General features: G+C 40.8%; 1 protein-coding gene and 1 pseudogene across 6 annotated transcripts in view; both read left to right on the top strand.

Annotated features, from left to right (window-relative positions):
* The window catches only part of XPNPEP3 (X-prolyl aminopeptidase 3), a 70,249-nt gene that overhangs the window by 37,092 nt on the left and 14,143 nt on the right, over positions 1–19,014 (top strand). For all 6 annotated transcript variants that reach the window (XM_012459041.2, XM_012459043.3, XM_012459044.1 and 3 more), the window contains 2 exons: positions 12,556–12,618; positions 14,114–14,227. In XM_012459041.2, coding sequence (XP_012314464.1) covers positions 12,556–12,618; positions 14,114–14,227 — 177 coding nt within the window. The remainder of the gene's footprint in view (positions 1–12,555; positions 12,619–14,113; positions 14,228–19,014) is intronic.
* LOC105721830 (large ribosomal subunit protein eL6-like) lies at positions 6,186–7,934 on the top strand (annotated as a pseudogene).

Genomic DNA, 19,014 nt, shown 5'->3' with positions numbered 1-19,014 from the left:
GCTTGTTCAGGCCTTTAATCAAATAAGATCTTTTTAAAAAATATTCATTTCTGCATGTATGGCTTTATTAATTGCTTAAATAAGGTCTTTTTCATGGTGATCTTATAAATTGGGGCCAAAAGTATCCTTAAGTGAAGTATATGACTTCTCTAAAAATCAAATAGGCCCACTAGGTGTTAAACCTAAACAAGCCTCATAGGCAGGTAGTGAGGACACTATTCCTAGTGGTATGTAATATGTCACATTGCTCCAACACATATAATTCCCTCAAAATTTCATAGTCTCTATTGGACCCTGGACACTTAGCATGGTTAATCAGTTATCCTCAATTATTCACATGATTTATGACCTCAGTAAAGTTACCTTTAGCTTGAAACAGTTTTAGATGATACTAATAATACCATCAATATATTGGATTGCCAGTTGGTTTAAAATGTACCTGGGATTATGTCTGAGTTTATTTTAATGAGATATAGGAAGACAAGCAAACAGAAAAATGACTTTTAGGAAGGAAAAAATTTTTATACTCAGAGATCCCTAGAAATGAGGCTCAGCACACCACAAAAGGCCACATGGAGAAGCCAGGGTCGGTCAGGAGGCAGAAAGAGAGAGGGATAAAGCATGGGAGGAGCATTTAGAAATGGGAAGGCAAGGTAAGCAAGCTGAGCAGGCTTAGAATTGGGGAGTTTGAATAATTTTAGTGGGCTCTGTTCTATAGGTATGGCCCCTGGTTGTCCAGTCTTTAACCCTGGGGTGATTTAGGGCAGGGGAATAGTGTCCAGGACTCCAGATCCTGATAAAGGAGGTATGTGGTAGTGGTGGGATGGTATGGACTTGGGATTGGTTGGTTTGCATGTCAAAGATGTGCTCTTAGGCAAGTTGTTTGCTATCTCTAGGAGTTAGCTAACCGTGGAAGGAGCCGTCCTTTTCCATCAGTAAGTGCCAGATGCCAGAGCATCGAGAATGCAGAAAATAATCATATATACTTAATAACACCAGTTGTATTCAAACTGGTTTCAGCCACCACTGGATTGTGACAGTACATGAGAGAGTTTAAATATTCTTGAGATAACACTATAAGTGTATATTGGAAATCTTTCTTTGTGAATACAGACTGTTGGCTCTCCCTGGTGACTAATAATGAGAAAAAAGTCTTAGATCAATATAGAATGCAGTAATGTTTAGCTTATTCTATTAGTTGTGTAGTCTGGACTGTATCAGTGACTGCTGAGGTTCTTGGAGGTGTAATTTTCGTGACTCCTCTATACTCTACTGTCAGTCTGCTGACCCATCAGCTTTCCTTGTTGGCCATACTGAGCCATTACATAGTGAGTTTATAGACATCAGTTCCCATATGTCTGATATTTCCTTATTTAGGGCAGTAATTTCTTACTGCCTTAGATTATCCAATATTGTTTCAAATTTACTAGTTGAGTTGGTTTAGATAATGCTGAAGGCTTTCCGTGTTCAATGAGTACTGGAAGAAGAAAAGATCTGCAGGTTATTCATATTTCATAATACCTGTTGAGGAAGGAATTTCCACTCAGACATTTTATCTACATCCGTTACACATTCAGGTAAGGGAGATACCACCACAGTATAAATTTTTATCACATCCTCCTTTAATCAGACTTTTTTTTTTTTCCCCAAACAGAGTTTCAATCTGTTGCCCAAACTGGAGTGCAATGGTGCAATCTCAGTTCACTGCAACCTCTGCCTTCCGGGTTCAAGTGATTCTCCTGCCTCAGCCTCCCGAGTATCTGGGATTATAGGCGCCTGCCACCATGCCTGGCTAATTTTTGCATTTTTAGTAGAGACGGGGTTTTGCCCTGTTGCCCAAGCTAGTCTTGAACTCCTGACCTCAAGTGATTCCACCCACCTCAGCCTCCCAGAGTACTGGGATTACAGGCATGAATCACTTCGCCCATCTCAGACTTTTTTAAATTAAAAAAACATTTATAACTTTTTTAAAAAATTGAATTATGGACTTGAACCCTGGACTCTCAGATTAAAAGCCTGATGCTCAACCAACTGAGCTAGCAGACTTCTCACCAGACTTTTTATTCCTTTCACAGTAGCATCCCCACATCCCATGATTTAATTCTGTCATTTGTAAGTGCTTCTTTAGGAGCCCCAGACAGTATTGTACACTGTCTTACTCCATCCAGTAGGCTTAAAAGAGTTTCTTCTCTACCTCCAGGCCATTTTACTCACATGTTTGTGAGGAACTTGTGTTCCCTGCCAGGAGCTGGGGTTATGAAACCCTGGCCTACATATCAATGTTCTTTATCTATTACCATGCTGATATTAAAACACAGCATTTTGACATCTGATGTTAGAGACTCATTGGAACTTTTCTCTTTCTAAAATTCCTTTAAACTCAGATAATATTGAATATACCTGCCTAACAATATAAATACTAAATTTGTATTTGTTTTGAGGTGGGGTCTCTGTCACCCAGGCTGAAGTGCAATCTCAGCTCACTGCAACCCCCACCTCGCAGGTTCAAGCAATTCTCATGTCTCAACTTCTTGAATAGCTGGGACTACAGGCATGTGCCACCATGCCATGCTAATTTTTTGTAATTTTTGGAGAAACAAGGTTTCACCATGTTGGCCATGAGCTCCTGAGCTCAAGCAGTCTGCCTACCTCGGCCTCCCAAAGTGCTGGGATTACAGGCATGAGCCACCATGCCTGGCCTCTATGTGTTTTTTATTTAACTGTGGTGTGATGCATATAAAATTTTACCATTTTAGGCCAAGCGCAGTGGCTCATGCCAGTAATCCCAGCACTCTGGGAGGCCAAGGCAAGCGAATCACTTGAGGCTATGAGTTTGAGACCAGCCTGGGCAACAGGCGAAACCCCGTCTCTACTAAAAATACAAAAAAGTAGCTGGGCGTAGTGGCACATGGCTATAATCCCAGCTGCTTAGGAGGTGGAGGTTGCAGTGAGCTGAGATCATGCTACTGCACGCCAGCCTAGGCAACAGAGGGAGATTCTCTCAAAAAAAAAAAAAATCACCATTTTAGCCATTTTAAGTATGTGTCTTAAAAATGGCTAAAATGGAAATTCAGTGACATTAGGTATATTCACACTGTGTGTGACTGTTACTACTATCTTTTTTCAGACTTTTTTATCATCCCAAATAGAAATTGTACCCAATAAATAATCACTTCCCATTCTCCCCTCCTCCCAGCTCCTGGTAACTTCTACTTTTTTCTGTGAATCTGCCTATTCTAGCTACTTCATATAAGTGGAATCATACAATATTTGTCTTTTTGTGACTGGCTTACTTCACTTAGTATAATGTTTTCAAGATTCATCCATGTTGTAGCATTTATCAGAGTTCATTCTTCTATGGCTGAATAATATTCCATTGTATGTATACACAATGTTTTCTTCATCTTTTTATCTGTCGTTGGATACATGGGGTGTTTCCATCTTTTGAACTATTGTGACTAATGCTGCTATGTACCTGGGTTTACAAATAATTGTTCAGGTCCCTGCTTTCCGTTCTTTGAGGTTTATACCCAGAAGTAGAATGTTAGATCTGTGGTGATTGTGTGTTTATTTATTTTCTTTCTTTTTTGAGACAGAGTCTCCATTTGTTCCCAGGCTGGAGTGCAGCAGCACCATCTTAGCTCACTGCAGCCTCGAACTTCTGGGCTCATGTGATCTTCCCACCTCAGCATCCTGACTATACGTTTAATTTTTTGAGAAATCACCATACAGTTTTCTACAGCAAATGGACCATTTTACATTTCTACCAGTAATACACAAAGGTTCCAGTTTTTCTACATTCTTGCCAACACGTGTTATTTTCTGCCTTTTAAGTACTAGCCATCTTAACAGGTGTGGAATGACATCTCATAGTTTTGATTTGCATTTCCTTAACTGTTAGTGATGTTGAGCATATTTTCATATGTTTATTGGTTGTGTATCTTATTTGGAGAAATACTGTTCAACTCCTTTGCCCATTTTTTAAATTGGGTTGGGTTTTTTTATTGTTGAGTTGTGGGAATCCCTTATATGTTTTTGATATCAACTCCTAATCTGATATTCTCTCATGACGTAGGTTGGCTTTTTACTGTTGATAGTGTCCTTTAATGCACAAAATTTTTAAATTTTTATGAAGTCCAGTTTATCTTTTTTGTTGGTGTTAACTGTGCTTTTGGTGTCATACTCAAGAAAATATTACTAAATCCAGTGACATAGAGATATTCTTCTGTAGTTTCTTCAAAGAGTTTTATCGTTTTAAGTTTAGGTCTTTGACCAATTTTGAGTCAGTATTTATATGTGGTATAAACTAAGGGGTAACCTTTTTTTTCAAGCCCCCTTTCTTTCTTGATTTTATTTCTTTTGTAGTCTTAAACTTACTGTCTTTTTATTATCCAGAAAGTTGGGATAAAAGATCTTAAATTGCCTTTTTACATCTTCCTGAGGTCTAACAGCAAAATCACATTTGAAGTTCATGCTGGTGGATGCCTTTTATCACTGTATCAGTAATAACCTGAGTGAGGGGGTATCCCATAATGGTCCTCATACAACCAGAACTATACTGTCTTCATCAACAGCATTTCTGCAGCTTCAGGAGGCACTTACTATATGATAAACGAGGGACAGGACAGTTGCCCATGTCTAGATATGTATGGTAGGCCCCTCCCTTCATCCGTTTTAATACATTAGGGGTTTCCCTGTGGACCATTCTCCTACTTAGCAGTATTCAAAATGAGAGATAGTGTTTTTTGACCTAAAATTCTCAGGAGCCATTTTTAACAAGAGCTCCTCAGGGTGTTACATGTAATAATCTAGAAAATGGCTCATATCTTTCACTGAATAGCCCCTTATGTCCATGGTTTTTTACCCATCATTGTCAACTTGCCACTAGAATTATTTTAGCTGTAGTTGATCACAGTTGACTCATCAGAAAAATGATAGTGGCCTAGTTTCTTTGGGTTGGAGCTCCATCTGTTGATCAAAAAGAGAAGCTCATCTGAAAAAGATTCTGAGTTTACTTTCAGCCAGCACTGAAGGCACTAACCAAACTACTGAACATTTAGCAGACCTACCAATGATACACAATTCCCTTCCAATCCATTTTGCTGGCTCGTGAAGTTCAGGGTCTATCATTTTCACATTCCATGATTTCAAAGCATGTGCCATATCAAACCAAGGATGAATTTTTTTTTAAATGAATCATTTGTGCTGGGACAGCTGGATATCCATATGCAAAAGAATAAAGTTGCAGCACAGTGGCTCACACTTGTAATCCGAGCACTTTGGTAGGCTGAGGTGGGTAGATCACTAGGTCAAGAGTTCAAGACCATCCTGGCCAACATGGTGAAACCCCATCTCTACTAAAAATGCAAAAATTAGCTGGGTATGGTGGCGCGCACCTGTAGTCCCAGCTACTAGGGAAGCTGAGTCAGGAGAATTGCTTGAACCCAGGAGGCGGAGGTTGCAGTGAGCCGAGATTATGCCATGCACTCCAGCCTGGTGACAGAGTGAGACTCCATCTCAAAAAAAAAAAAAAAATGAATGAAATTGTATTCCTATTTCACACCATATCTAAAAATTAACCTAATTAGTCAGGTGTGGTGGCATATCCCTGTAATCCTGAGAACTCAGGAGGCAGGGGTTGCATTGAGCCAAGATTGCACCAATGCACTCCAGCCTGGAGCAAGACTCTATCTCAAAAATAAATAAATAAAAATAACAATGGATCAGTGACCTAAACTTAAGAGATAAAATTATAAAACTATTAGAAAAAACATAAGGTTGAATCTTCATGACCTTGGATTTGCCAAAAGATTCTTAAATATTATACTGAAAGCACAGGCAACAAAAGAAAAAGTAGATAAATAGACTGTATCTATGTTTAAAACTTCCGTACATCAAAGGACACTTTTTCCACTGAGAAACAGCCTTAAAAGAGAAAAAAAAAAAAAAAGGCTGGGCACGGTGGCTCATGCCTGTAATCCCAGTAGTTTGAGAGGCCAAGATGGGTGGATCACGTGAGGTCAGGAGTTTGAGACCAGCCTGGCCAACATGGTGAAACCCCGTGTCTATTAAAAATACAAAAAAATTAGCCGGGCATGGTGGCAGGCGCCTGTAACCTCAGCCACTCAGGAGGCTGAGGCAGGAGAATTGCTTGAACCTGGGAGGTGGTGGTTGCAGTGAGCCAAGACTGTGCCACTGCACTCCATCCTGGGCAACAGAGCAAGATTCCTTCTCAAAATAAATAAATAAAATTTTATTAAATTTAAAAATAAATTAATTAAAAGGCTGACCTCGGTGGCTCATGCCTGTAATCTCAATACTTTGGGAGGCCAAGGTAGGCAGATCTTATGAACCCAGGAGTTTGAGACCAGCCTGAGCAACATGGTGAAATCCCATCTGTATGAAAAATACAAAAATAAGTTAGCTGGGTGTGATGGCATACATCTGTAGTTTCAGCTACTCATGAGGCTGAGGCAGAAGGATCACTTGAGTCTGGGAGGCAGAGGTTTCAGTGAGCCGAGATTGCACCACTGTACTCCAGCCTGGGTAACAGAGTGAGACCCTGTCTCAAAACAATAATAATTGTAAAATGATAAAAAACAAAGGGACCAGGTGTGGTGGCTCATACCTGTAATCCTTGCTCTTTGGGAGGCCAAGGGAAAAGATCATCATAGTGAAATCTCATCTCTTTTTATTTAAAAAAAATTAGAAATAAAAAAAATCTTTTAAAAAATTGTTTAGCTCTTTCCCATCTTGCAAGATGGCGGGTGAAAAAGTTGAGAAGCCGGATACTAAAGAGAAGAAACCGGAAGCCAAGAAGGCTGATGTTGGTAGCAAAGTAAAAAAGGGTAACCTCAAGGCTAAAAAGCCCAAGAAGGGGAAGCCCCATTGTAGCCGCAATCCTGTTCTTAACAGAGGAATTGGCAGATATTCCCTATCTGCCATGTATTCCAGAAAGTCCACGTACAAGAGGAAGTACTCAGCGGCTAAATCCAAGGTTGAAAAGAAAAAGGAGAAGGGTCTTGTAACTGTTACAAAACCAGTTGGTGGTGACAAAAACGGCGGTACCCTGGTGGTTAAACTTTGCAAAATGCCTAGGTATTATCCTACCGAAGATGTGCCTCGAAAGCTGTTGAGCCACGGCAAAAAACCCTTTAGTCAGCACGTGAGAAAACTGCGAGCCAGCATTACCCCCGGGACCATTCTGATCATCCTCACTGGATGCCACAGGGGCAAGAGGGTGGGTTTTCCTGAAGCAGCTGGCTAGTGGCTTTTTACTTGTGGCTAGACCTCTGGTCCTCAATCGAGTTCCTCTGCAAAGAACGCACCAGAAATTTGTCATCGCCACCTCAACCAAAATTGATATCACAAATGTAAAAATCCCAAAACGTCTTACTGATGCTTGCTTCAAGAAGCAGCAGCTGCAGAAGCCCAGACACCAGGAAGGTGAGATCTTCGACACAGAAAAAGAGAAATATGAGATTACAGAGCAGCGCAAGATTGATCAGAAAGTTGTGGACTCACAAATTTTTACCAAAAATCAAAGCTATTCCTCAGCTCCAGGGCTACCTGCGATCTGTGTTTGCCCTGACAAATGGAATTTATCCTCACAAATTGGTGTTTTAAATGTCCTAATAATCTAATTAAATAACTGATTACCTTTAAAAAAATTGTTTAAAAGAGCACTATCAAGAAAGTGAAAAAACAGACTACAGAGTGAGAGAAATATTTGCAAATCATATTGCTGATAAGGGTCTAGTATCCAGAATATTTAAAGAACTCTTAAAGTTTAACAGTAGACCAGGGCCAGGCACAGTGGCTCACGCCTGTAATCCCAGCACTTTGGGAGGCCAAGGAGGGTGGATCACCTGAGGTCAAGAGTTCGAGACCAGCCTGGCCAACATGGTGAAACCTCATCTGTACTAAAAATATAAAAATTAGCCAGGCATGGTGGTGGGCGCCTATAGTCCCAGATACTCAGCAGACTGAGACAGGAGAATTGCCTGAACTCAGGAGGCAGAGGCTGTAGTGAGCTGAGACCGCACCACTGCACTCCAGCTTGGGCAACAGCAAGACTCCACCTCAAAAAATAAATAGGCCAGGCATAGTGGCTCTTGCCTGTAGTCCCAGCTACTTGAGAGGTAGAACTACTCGCGCTACCAGGCCTGGCTAATTTTTGTATTTTTTTGTAAAGACCAGGTTTCACCATGTTGCCAAGGCTAGTTTCAAATTGCTGGACTCAAGTAGTCTGCCCATGTTGGCCTTCCAAAGTGCTGGAACTACAGTCGTGAGCCAGTGCGCCTGGCTGTATGATTCCATTTATATGAAGTATGCAGAATAGCTAAACCCAGAGAGACAAACAACAGATTAGAGGATATCAGGGAATAGGGTGAGAGGAGAACACCAAGTCTTCTGGTGATGAAAATGTTTTGGAACTAGAGAGAGGTGGTGGTTGCAAAACATTGCAAATGTACTAAATGTCACTAGGTTCACTTTATTGGTTAATTTATATGATGTGAATTTTATCAGTAAAAAATCAAGAATGAATCAGGTGTATTCTAAACATTCTTCTAAGTGGCAGTTAAACAGAAGTCAATTGTTACAGGAGACTCAAAGACAGTGCTTACAAATACACAGTCATTACAAGAAAAAGGTTTCATATCATAAACACATTAAAGTTGAAGATACCTATCACGGCCCATGGCTGTCTCACAGCAAGGAGTCTGCAGAAGCCAGGTGCACGCTCCTGTTTTCCTCCTAGGTAAGGGCTTGGTGGTTCTCTCACAGACCAGGAACCAGTGATGAATGCCCAGAACACCTCAGAACCCAAGAGCCTAAAATGGAATCTCTGGATTTTAAATTTTGGTCACATAGTCATATCCCTGCTACGTAATAGGAAAGCCCTCTGATGAGCACATGGAGACCCAGTACAAAGCATTGATCTGTTATCAATACTGACAAGCTGATACAGACTGCTCTGAAACTCCCTGCAACACTATCAGTATGCTTCAGGCCTTGGCCGGAATCAGTGTCATGTAGGAACTTCAGCAAAACAGCTCAGGCTAATTGTATACCTGCTGGAATTAAGCCTTACAGCATAATAGCACACAACCATTTGAGGCCCGCTTTTCTATGTTCTACGTTTAGTCTTCCCTAAGTTAAACGTTCTTGTTTTTCTTAAACATTCCTCATGTTATATTTCCCATCATTTTGGTAACCTTCCTCTATATGCTCTCTAGTTCATTAATATCTTTCAAGTACAATGTTCACTGTTCTAGCCCCAGCCAGACCAGCAAAGACTGCTTAATACTCACACAAACGTGATGGATGTACATGTGTGTCTTCCTTTAAATCATTGATTTTTAAAATAAGGAAGCTAAGAAAAGATCTGTGGGACAATGTTAAGGGCTCCTTCCTTGCCTTCCCAGTCTCCCCCTCCCTCCCTCTGCCTCTCTCTGTCACACACACACACACAACTTGCATGAAATTGTTTGTGAAATGCTTTTTCTCTCTACTCTTCCTTCTCCATTAGCTTTCCAGTGTTCATTTGACTATGAGATTCAGGGTGAAATGCAAAGAAAGCCCATATGACATATTTTAACAATCAAAATACAAACATTAAGTGGCACTTAGTCAAGTAAGAGTGTCAGTTGTTCATTGGGAGTACGGGCTACATTGTGACAGGACAATCCTAAGAAGTGCCAGTCACAAAGGCTAACTCTTAAACAAATAAAAAAGAACAAAGAAGAAAAAAAACCCTCTGTAACTATTGATCTTTACTGGAACGACATCAAGCATATAGTAAGGATAGGCAGCGTTTGAATTACACATCATATGTACCTGTAATACTCTGTAAAGAAATTGACTCATAGGAGGCACATTCATTACAAAAAGAAGTAAAGCAAGATTAGGCATTTGATAATCTAGGAAGAGGAACTTTTCTGTCCTGTTTAGGCTGCATAACAGTGTGAAAGAGTCATGACTGTCTTGGCACAGTGGTGTGCACCTATAGTCCCAGCTACTCAGGAGGCTGAAGCAGGATCACTTGAGCCCCTGGAGTTTAAGGCTGTAGTGCACTATGATTGTGCCTGTGCATAGCCATGTTGGCCAGACTGCTCTCAAACTCCTGGCCTCAAAGTCCTGGGATTACAGACATGAACCACCACACCCAGCCCTTTAATTGATTTTAGTTGCTCATTATCTAGCAGTTTACTGAGTACCAACTATGTGCCAGGCACTGCTGTAAGTTCTGAGGATACAGTAGTGAGCACAATAAACTATCCATGCTCACCCTCCTCAGTTACATTCTGGTGGAGGAGAGACAGTAAACAAACAAGACTTAAAGTCATCTGGAATTAAATGCTATGAAGAAAAACCAAGCAGTGAAGGGCGATGAAGTATGACGGAGGGTGCTAATTTAGATCGGATAGTCAGGAAGGGCCTCTCTGAGAAGGAAACATTTCAGGAAATATTTGAATGAAAAGAGGGAGCAAACCATGCAAATATTCCCACTGTTGTTGCCCCACTTGCTTTTACTCTATTGGGCATTTTAGCAATGCTATTACCTCATACTAAGAAATATTTTTGTTTGTTTGTTTGGTTGGTTGGTTTTTGTTGGGGTTTTGTGTTTTGGGGGTTTTTCTTGAGACAGAGTCTCGCTCTGTCGCCCAGGCTGGAGTGCAGTGGCTCGATGGCTCACTGCAACCTCCACCTCCTGGGTTTAAGCAGTTCTCTGCCTCAGCTCCTAAGTAGCTGGGATTACAGGCACCTGCCACCATGCCCGGCTAATTTTTTTGTATTTTTAGTAAAGTCAGGGTTTCACCATACTGGCCAGGCTAGTCACAAACTCCTGACCTCAGGTGATCCACCCTCCTTGACCTCCCAAAGTGCTGGGATTACAGGTGTGAGCCACTGCACTTGGCCTGTTTTTTTTTTTTTTTTTTTTTTTTTGAGACGGAGTTTCGCTCTTGATACCCAGGCTGGAGTGCAATGGCGCAATCTCGGCTCACCGCAACCTCCGCCTCCTGGGTTCAGGCAATTCTCCTACCTCAGCCTCCTGAGTAGCTGGGATTACAGGCACGCGCCACCGTGCCCAGCTAATTTTTTGTATTAGTAGAGACGGGGTTTCACCATGTCGACCAGGATGGTCTCGATCTCTTGACCTCGTGATCCACCCGCCTCGGCCTCCCAAAGTTTTTTTTTTTTTTTTTTTTTTTTTTTAAGAGAAAGAGTGTCTCACTATGTTGCCCAGGCTGATCTCCTGAGCTCAAGTGATCCTCTCACCTCAGCCTCCTAAAGTGCTAGGTATGAGCCACCCTGGGAGACTGAAAAAATTAAAAATCACAAAAAATTTAAAAATCAGCTGGGCATGGTGGTGTGTACTTGGTAGTCCCAGCTTCTTGGGAGGCTAAAGTGGGAGTCACTTGAGTCCAGGAGTTTGAGGCTGCAGTGAGCTCTGATCACTCTACTGCACTCCAGCCTGCGGGACAGAGTGAGACTCTGTTTCAAAAAAAAAAATGCACACACGTGTGATTATCACAGAGAATCAATAAAAGTACTTACACTATAGACCAATGGTTCTCAGTGAGGAAGCAGTTTTGTCCCCTAGGGGACATTTTGATAATGTCTTGTTGTAATAATTGGGAATGCTTCTGGCATCCTACGTTGTACAGGACAGCTCTCCCGCAAGGAATTATTTGGCCCCAAATGTCAGTAGTACTGAGGTTGGGAAACCCTGCTGTAGACTAGACCATTCAGTCTGTAATTTTATACATGGGGCTGTTGGGGCATCTTGTTACATAAATAACAAATGTATATCTTAATATGTTTGTGCTGCTATAATAAATTATCTGAGACGGGATAATTTATAAGCAATACAAATTTATTTCCTCATAGCTCTGAAGGCTGGGAAGTCCAAGGTCAAAGTGCCAGCAGATTCAGTGTCTGGCAAAGGGACATTTCGGATAGATACACCCTCTAGGTATCCTCATATGGCAGAAGATAGATACACCCTCTAGGTATCCTCATATGGCAGAAGGGACAGAAAATCAAGAGGGACCAAACTCACTTCCCCAAGCCCCTTTATAAGGTCACTAATCCCATCTATAAGAGCAGAGCCCTTGTGATTTAATCACTACCCCAAAGGCCCACTTCTTAATATCATACATGGGGCTATTGAGGGATCTTGTTAAGTAACATAAATAACAAGATCCCTCAATAGCCCCACGTATGATCCCATGTATGGGATTAAATTTCAATGTGAATTTTGGAGGAGACATTCAAATCAAAGCAGTTTTCATGTTGCTTATTTTACTGTTCTATGTATATTCTAAGTGGAAAAGTTGAGTGCCCTTATACTAATTCTGTCATCAAATATTCCTGAAAGCAAAATTTTTTCCTTTCAGAAATCTATATTATTATGCCCAGTAAGTCACAACTTTAGGTTGACAAAATTGTGGGGAAAGGTGTTTTTCATTTAAGTGCCAGTATTTTGAATGTTCGAGTAAGCAATACAGAATGAGATTGTGTTCTTTTTATCTTTCTTTATTTTTGCAGGCTTTCATAGAGACCATGTTTGCCAGTAAAGCCCCTGTGGAAGAAGCCTTTCTTTATGCTAAGGTGAGCTTCAGATGGTTAGAACAGTCTTGATGGAAGTGAATATAATAAAGTAATTTGATTTGCAGAAATGGCAGTGCAGTCTGCTTTCATGGTAGTGATGACCAGCATATCATTGGAGAGGATTTAGTTCTGAAATATTACTGGTCATTTATAAGTCTTAAACATACTGTGTCACAATTAAAGGAAGTAAACTGCAAAGTAGAACAGATGATGATGAAGGGAAGATTTTGCAATGTGAGGTGACAAAAGTTATACTGTTTAGGTCAAAGTAAAGAAGAGGTTGATGCCCAGGCATTGAGCTCGTGTAATGCCAGCACTGTGGGAGGCTGAGGCAGGCGGATCACTTGAGACCAGGAGTTCAAGACCAGCCTGGTCAACATGGCAAAATCCCCCAACTCTACTAGAAATATAAAAATTAGCTGGGTGTGTTATTGCATGCCTATAATCCCAGTTACTTAGGTGGCTGAGATATGAGAATCACTTAAACCGAGGAGGCACAGGTTGCATTGAGCCAAGATCACACCACTGTATTCCAGCCTGGGAGACACATCAAGACTCTGTCTCAAAAAAAAAAAAAAAAGAAGAAGAAAAAAGAAGAGGCAGAGGCCAGGCATGATGGGACACACCTGTAATCCCATTACTTTGGGAGGCCAAAATGGGAGGATCATTTGAGCCCCGGAGTTCAAGACCAGCCTGGGCAACCTACTGAGACCTCCTCTCTACAAAAATGAAAAAAACAATAGTTGGGCATGGTGACATACCTGTAGTTCAGTTACTCTGGAGGCTGAAGTGGGTGGATGGCTTGAGCCTGGAAGTTTCAGCCTACAATGAACTGTGATTGCCCAACTGCAGTCCAGCCTGGATGACAAAGCAAGACCCTGTCTCAAAAAAAAAAAAAAAAAAAAAAGTAGAGGCTGAGAAAGTGCTTTAGATAGGGGCAGATACTCACCAACTTCCAGCTCCATCTTGTATCCTGGAACATAGTGAAATTAGTAGGATTGCAGTTTTCCTAGATTCCTTTTTCACTTTTCCATAGTATTTAGATTCGTAGCTATTTGAAAGATTTAAATTAGCAATTTAGAGCTGTTAAAAATATAAGCTACATTTCAGTGTTTAGCTAAATAAGAATAAACAAATAGTAACCTTACATGATTGTATTTCAGGGCTCAGCCTTCATCATAGTTTTCTGTTTTCTGGACTTAGTTTTAAAATTATAAGAAATTTAGAGGACACTAAGGAAAAAGGAACAGATTTAATAGGATTGAATAACAGGATTTGTGGTATTAAAAGAGTATACATACATAGAATATAGTACATGGGGTAAGAATAAAAGCATTGGACTGAAATTACAGCATAAAAGGTTTGGTTAGATATGATGAATAGTTTTCCAGTAATGACTTAAGTACTGGTATGGAGGAATGAGCTGTTAAAGAGAGCCTGGACTGGGGCAGCCCTACAGAAACCCTTTGAGTCATACCTTGCTGCTGTTTTTCAGTTTGAATTTGAATGCCGGGCTCGTGGCGCTGACATCTTAGCCTATCCACCTGTGGTGGCTGGTGGGAATAGGTCAAACACTTTGCACTATGTGAAGAATAATCAACTCATCAAGGTATGTGAAATGCCCTCAGTGCTACTCTCGCTTGGTCCAGATACCCTAGGAGAAAACCTACTAGCCTCATGGTCCCCTAACCTTCAGCTTTCACAAATTAGCTGACATTTAAAAAGTATTGTATTGTTTTACAGACATTATCTCATTTTATCCTAAAATTAGCTCTGTTAGAAAGGAGCAATTATTAACATGCCTGCTTAACAGATGAGAAAAATGAACTTTAAAAAGTAAAACAACATAGGCCTGGCATGGTGGCTCATGCCTGTAATCCCAGTACTGAGAGGCCAAGATGGGCGGATCACTTGAGGTCGGGAGTTCGAGACCAGCCTGGCCAAAATGGTGAAACCCCGTCTCCACTAAAAATACAAAATTTAGCCAGGTGTGGTGATACATTCTTGTCATCCCAGCTACTCCAGAGGCTGAAGCAGGAGAGTTGCTTGAGCCCTGGAGTCATAAGTTTCAGTGAGTCAAGATCACACCACTGTGCTCCAGTGCTCCAGCCTGGGCTACAGAGCAAGACTCTGTCTCAAAATAAACAAATAAAAATTTAAAAGTAAAATAACATGTTAGTGCAGAGTGAAATATTCTACTTTAAAGCCTCTGCTAATTTCATAATAACTCTCCTTCTCTAAGAACTTGCAGCAAAAACAGTGAGCCAAACAGATTTTCAGGGAAGAAAGATTTTAAGAAATCACTATTAAAGGCCGGGTGCGGTGGCTCACGCCTATAATCCCAGCACTTTGGGAGGCCAAGGCGGGTGGATCACGAGGTCAAGAGATCGAGATCATCCTGGTCAACAAAGTGAAACCCTGTCTCTACTAAAAATACAAAAATTAGCTAGGCATGGTGGTGCACGCCTGTAATCCCCGCTACTCAGGAGGCTGAGGCAGGAGAATTGCTTGAACCCAGGAGGCAGAGGTTGTGGTGAGCCAAGATCACGCCACTGCAGTCCAGTCTGGGTAACAACAGCGAAACTCCACTTCAAAAAAAAAAAAAAAAAGAAATCACTATTAGCTGTGAGGGAACAAACATATCTTTTATGATTTTCTTTCCATGTGGCTATGCAGATGAAGAAATTGTGTATTCCTTTATTAAGTCCATTTCTTTACTGATTTAATATTCAGTAAATCCAAAAGAAAAATATATCAAACATGTAAATTATACAGCACAATTTAAAATAAAAAAAGGAATACCCATGAACTAAGCATTGAATTTTAGAGCTAGAAAAGTAGGTGGTTGTGTTTGAATAAGGCTCAGCATACCACTGGCATACCAACTTATATAGGATTTTTTTTTTCTCTCTTTTTTTCTTTTTTTTGAGACAGTTCACTCTTGTTGCCCAGGCCGGAGTGCAACGGCACAAACTCGGCTTACCACAACCTTCCACCTCCTGTGTTCAAGTGATTCTCCTGCCTCAGCCTCCCAAGTATCTGAGATTACAGGCATGCACTACCACACCTGGCCTATTTTTGTATTTTTAGTAGAGATGGGGTTTCTCCATGTTGGTCAGGCTGGTCTGGAACTCCTGACCTCAGGTGATCTGCCCACCTCAGACTCCCAAAGTGCTGGGATTACAGGCGTGAGCCACCGTGCCCGACCTTTTTTTCTCTTTTTTAATACTCCAACAAAGCAAAGGCATATGGGTGTTTTGTTTTTTTTTCTTAAAAAAAAAAGTAATAATACTGATATTTATAATGTGCTAATGTTTACACCTAGTAATTCAATCCCAAAAAGTCTGTTTCCAAAGCCTATGCACTTAAACACTGCATTGCCACCTTTATTGAGGCAGTGTGAATTCATCTGCAAAGTTTTGTTTCATTTTTTTTGTTTTGTTTTCACATGCCTCCTGTTTCAAACATAAGTTTAGATGCTGTGTAAATAGAAGAAACCAGCGATTAATGTCCTTTAAATTACAGCTTTAAAAAAAAAATACGGCTGGGCACAGTGGCTCACACCTTGGGAGGCTGAGGTGGGAGGATCACAAGGTTAGGAGTTCGAGACCAGCCTGGGCAACATAGTGAAACCCCATCTGTACTAAAAATACAAAAATTAGCCATGTTTGGTGCTACACACCTATAGTCCCAGCCACGCAGGAGGCTGAGGTGGGAGAATCACTTGAACCCGAGAATCAGAGGTTGCAGTGAGCTGAGATCAAGCCATTGCATTCCAGCCTGGGTGACAGAGTTAGACTCCCTCTCAATAAATATATATATATATGGGCTAGGCATGGTGGCTCACTTCTGGAATCCTAGCACTTTGGGAGGCCAAGGTGGGCAGATCACCAGAGGTCAGGAGTTTGAGACCATCCTGACCAATATAAAGAAACCCTGTCTCTATTAAAAATACAAAATTAGGGCTGGGTGCTGTGGCTCACGCCTGTAATCCTAGCACTTTGGGAGGCTGAGGTGGGTGGATCACCTGAGGTCAGGAGTTCAAGACCAGCCTGGCCATCATGGTGAAACCCCATCTTTTAAAAAAAAAAAAAAAAAAAAATGGAGAGATCCAAGATGGCTGATCACTAGCAGCTCGGGCTCGTAGTTCCCAGTGAAAGCACAGAGAACGAGAGGACGCCACACTTTCAGACAAATATTTGTTGCTCACGGACCAAGAGATTCCCAGCGGAGGAGCCCCACGGGTCGCCAGGGTGACGCTTGTGGCCGGCGCGGCGGTTTTGCTGGCACCTTAGCGTGGCAGTTCTTGGTGCAGAGTCCGGAGATTCCCGGGCAGAAAAGCACCATCAATCTTAATACCGCTGTTTTGGCCGGCGCAGTGGATTGCTCAGATTTCGGCGCTGGGAATCAACAAGTTGGACGTCCGCTCAGAGACCTAGTTAGAAAGTCGGTAATTACAAAGACGACAGAGGGATAAACATATAATGAAGGGAAGAAACCAGCCTAAAAAGGCAGAGAATACTCAAAATCAGAATGCCTCTTCCTGTACAGGGGATCGCAATTCCTCATCAGTAACAGAACAAGGCTTAATGGAGAACGAGTGTGTTCCAATAACAGAAGCAGGTTTCAAAAGGTGGGTGATAAGAAACTTCTGTCAATTAAAAGAACTTGTTCTAACCCAATGCAAAGAAACTAAGAACCTTGAAAAAAGGTTTGACAAAATGTTAACGAGAATGGACAATTTAGAGAGGAATATAAGTGAATTGATGGAGCTGAAAAACACGAGAACTTTGCGAAGCATGCACAAGTTTAAACAGTCGAATTGATCAAGCAGAAGAAAGGATATCAGAAGTCGAGGACCAGCTCAGTGAAATGAAATGAGAAGACAAGATTGGAGAAAAAAGGATAAAAAGGAATGAGCAAAGTCTCCAGGAAATATGGGACTATGTGAAAAGACCTAATTTATGTTTGATAGGTGTACCTGAATGTGACGAAGAGAATGAATCCAAGTTGGAAAATACTCTTCAGGATATCATTCAGGAAAACTTAGCCAACCTGGCAAGGCAGGGTAATATTCAACTCCAGGTAATACAGAGAACACCACAAAGATATTCTTCAAGAAGACCAACCCCAAGGCACATAATCACCAGATTTATTAGGGTTGAAATGAAGGAGAAAATACTAAGGGCAGCCAGAGAGAAAGGTCAGGTTACCCATAAAGGGAAACCTATCAGACTTACAGCAGATCTCTCAGCAGAAACCCTACAAGCCAGAAAAGAGTGGGGACCAATATTTAACATCCTTAAAGAAAAGAACTTTCAACCCAGAATTTCATATCCAGCCAAACTAAGCTTTATAATTGAAGGAAAAATTAAATCTTTTGCGAACAAACAAGTACTTAGAGACTTCACCACCACCAGGCCTGCTTTACAAGAGCTTCTGAAAGAAGCACTATACATATAAAGGAACAACCAATATTAGCCTTTCCAAAAATATATCAAAAAGCAAAGAGCATTAACACAATGAAAAATTTACACTAACTAATGGGCAAAACAGCCAGCTAGCATCAAATGCCAGTATTAAACTTACATATATTCTAACTGGATAAAAAGCCAAAACCCATCGGTATGCTGCATCCAGACCCATCTCACATGCAACAATACACAAAGACTCAAAACAAAGAGAAGGAGGAAGATTTATCAACCAACCAGAGAGTAAAAATAAACAAATAAACAAAAAGCAGGAGATGCAATTCTCGCCTCTGATAAAGTAGACTTTAAAGCAACAAAGAGCAAAAGAGGCAAAGAAGGACATTACATAATGGCAAAAGGATCAATGTAACAAGAAGAGCTAACGATGTTATAGATCAACGAGACAGAAAATTAACAAGGACATCCAGGACTTGAACTCAGACCCGGAACAAGTAAACTTAATAAACATTTATAGAACTCTCCACTTCAAATACACAAAACATACATTACCACCTCACACCTATTCCAAAAGTGACGACATAATTGGAAGTAAATCACTCCTCAGTAATCGCATAGCATTTCATAGGTTTAAATGAAATATTGGTTGGCTGCTTGTTTGTTGTTTTCTTCCCTTATTCCTTCCTGTCTACATCAAGTATAATTATTGGTATAAAAGGGGTTTTCAATACCCATTACTAAACTGCATTCTAGCCTGGGCAAGAAAGCAATACTCCCATTCTTTCTCTCTCTTTCTCTTCCTTTTTCTTCCTCTTCTTCATTCTTTTTTTTCTTTCTTTCTAAAAAAAAAAAAAAAAAGCTCCCAATTTATCATAAAAAAAAAATAAAAAAAATAAAATAGGAATAAATTTGACCAAGGAGATAAAAGATTTTTACACTGAAAACAATAAAATGTTGAAAGTAGTTA

This window comes from Aotus nancymaae, unplaced genomic scaffold (assembly GCF_030222135.1).
Source record: "Aotus nancymaae isolate 86718 unplaced genomic scaffold, 86718_ANA_hifiasm-v0.15.2.pri h1tg000076l, whole genome shotgun sequence".
NCBI classification, from domain to species: Eukaryota; Metazoa; Chordata; class Mammalia; order Primates; family Aotidae; genus Aotus; species Aotus nancymaae.
Note: the sequence above shows the minus strand (reverse complement) of the source record. Positions and strands in the feature narration are given on the sequence as shown.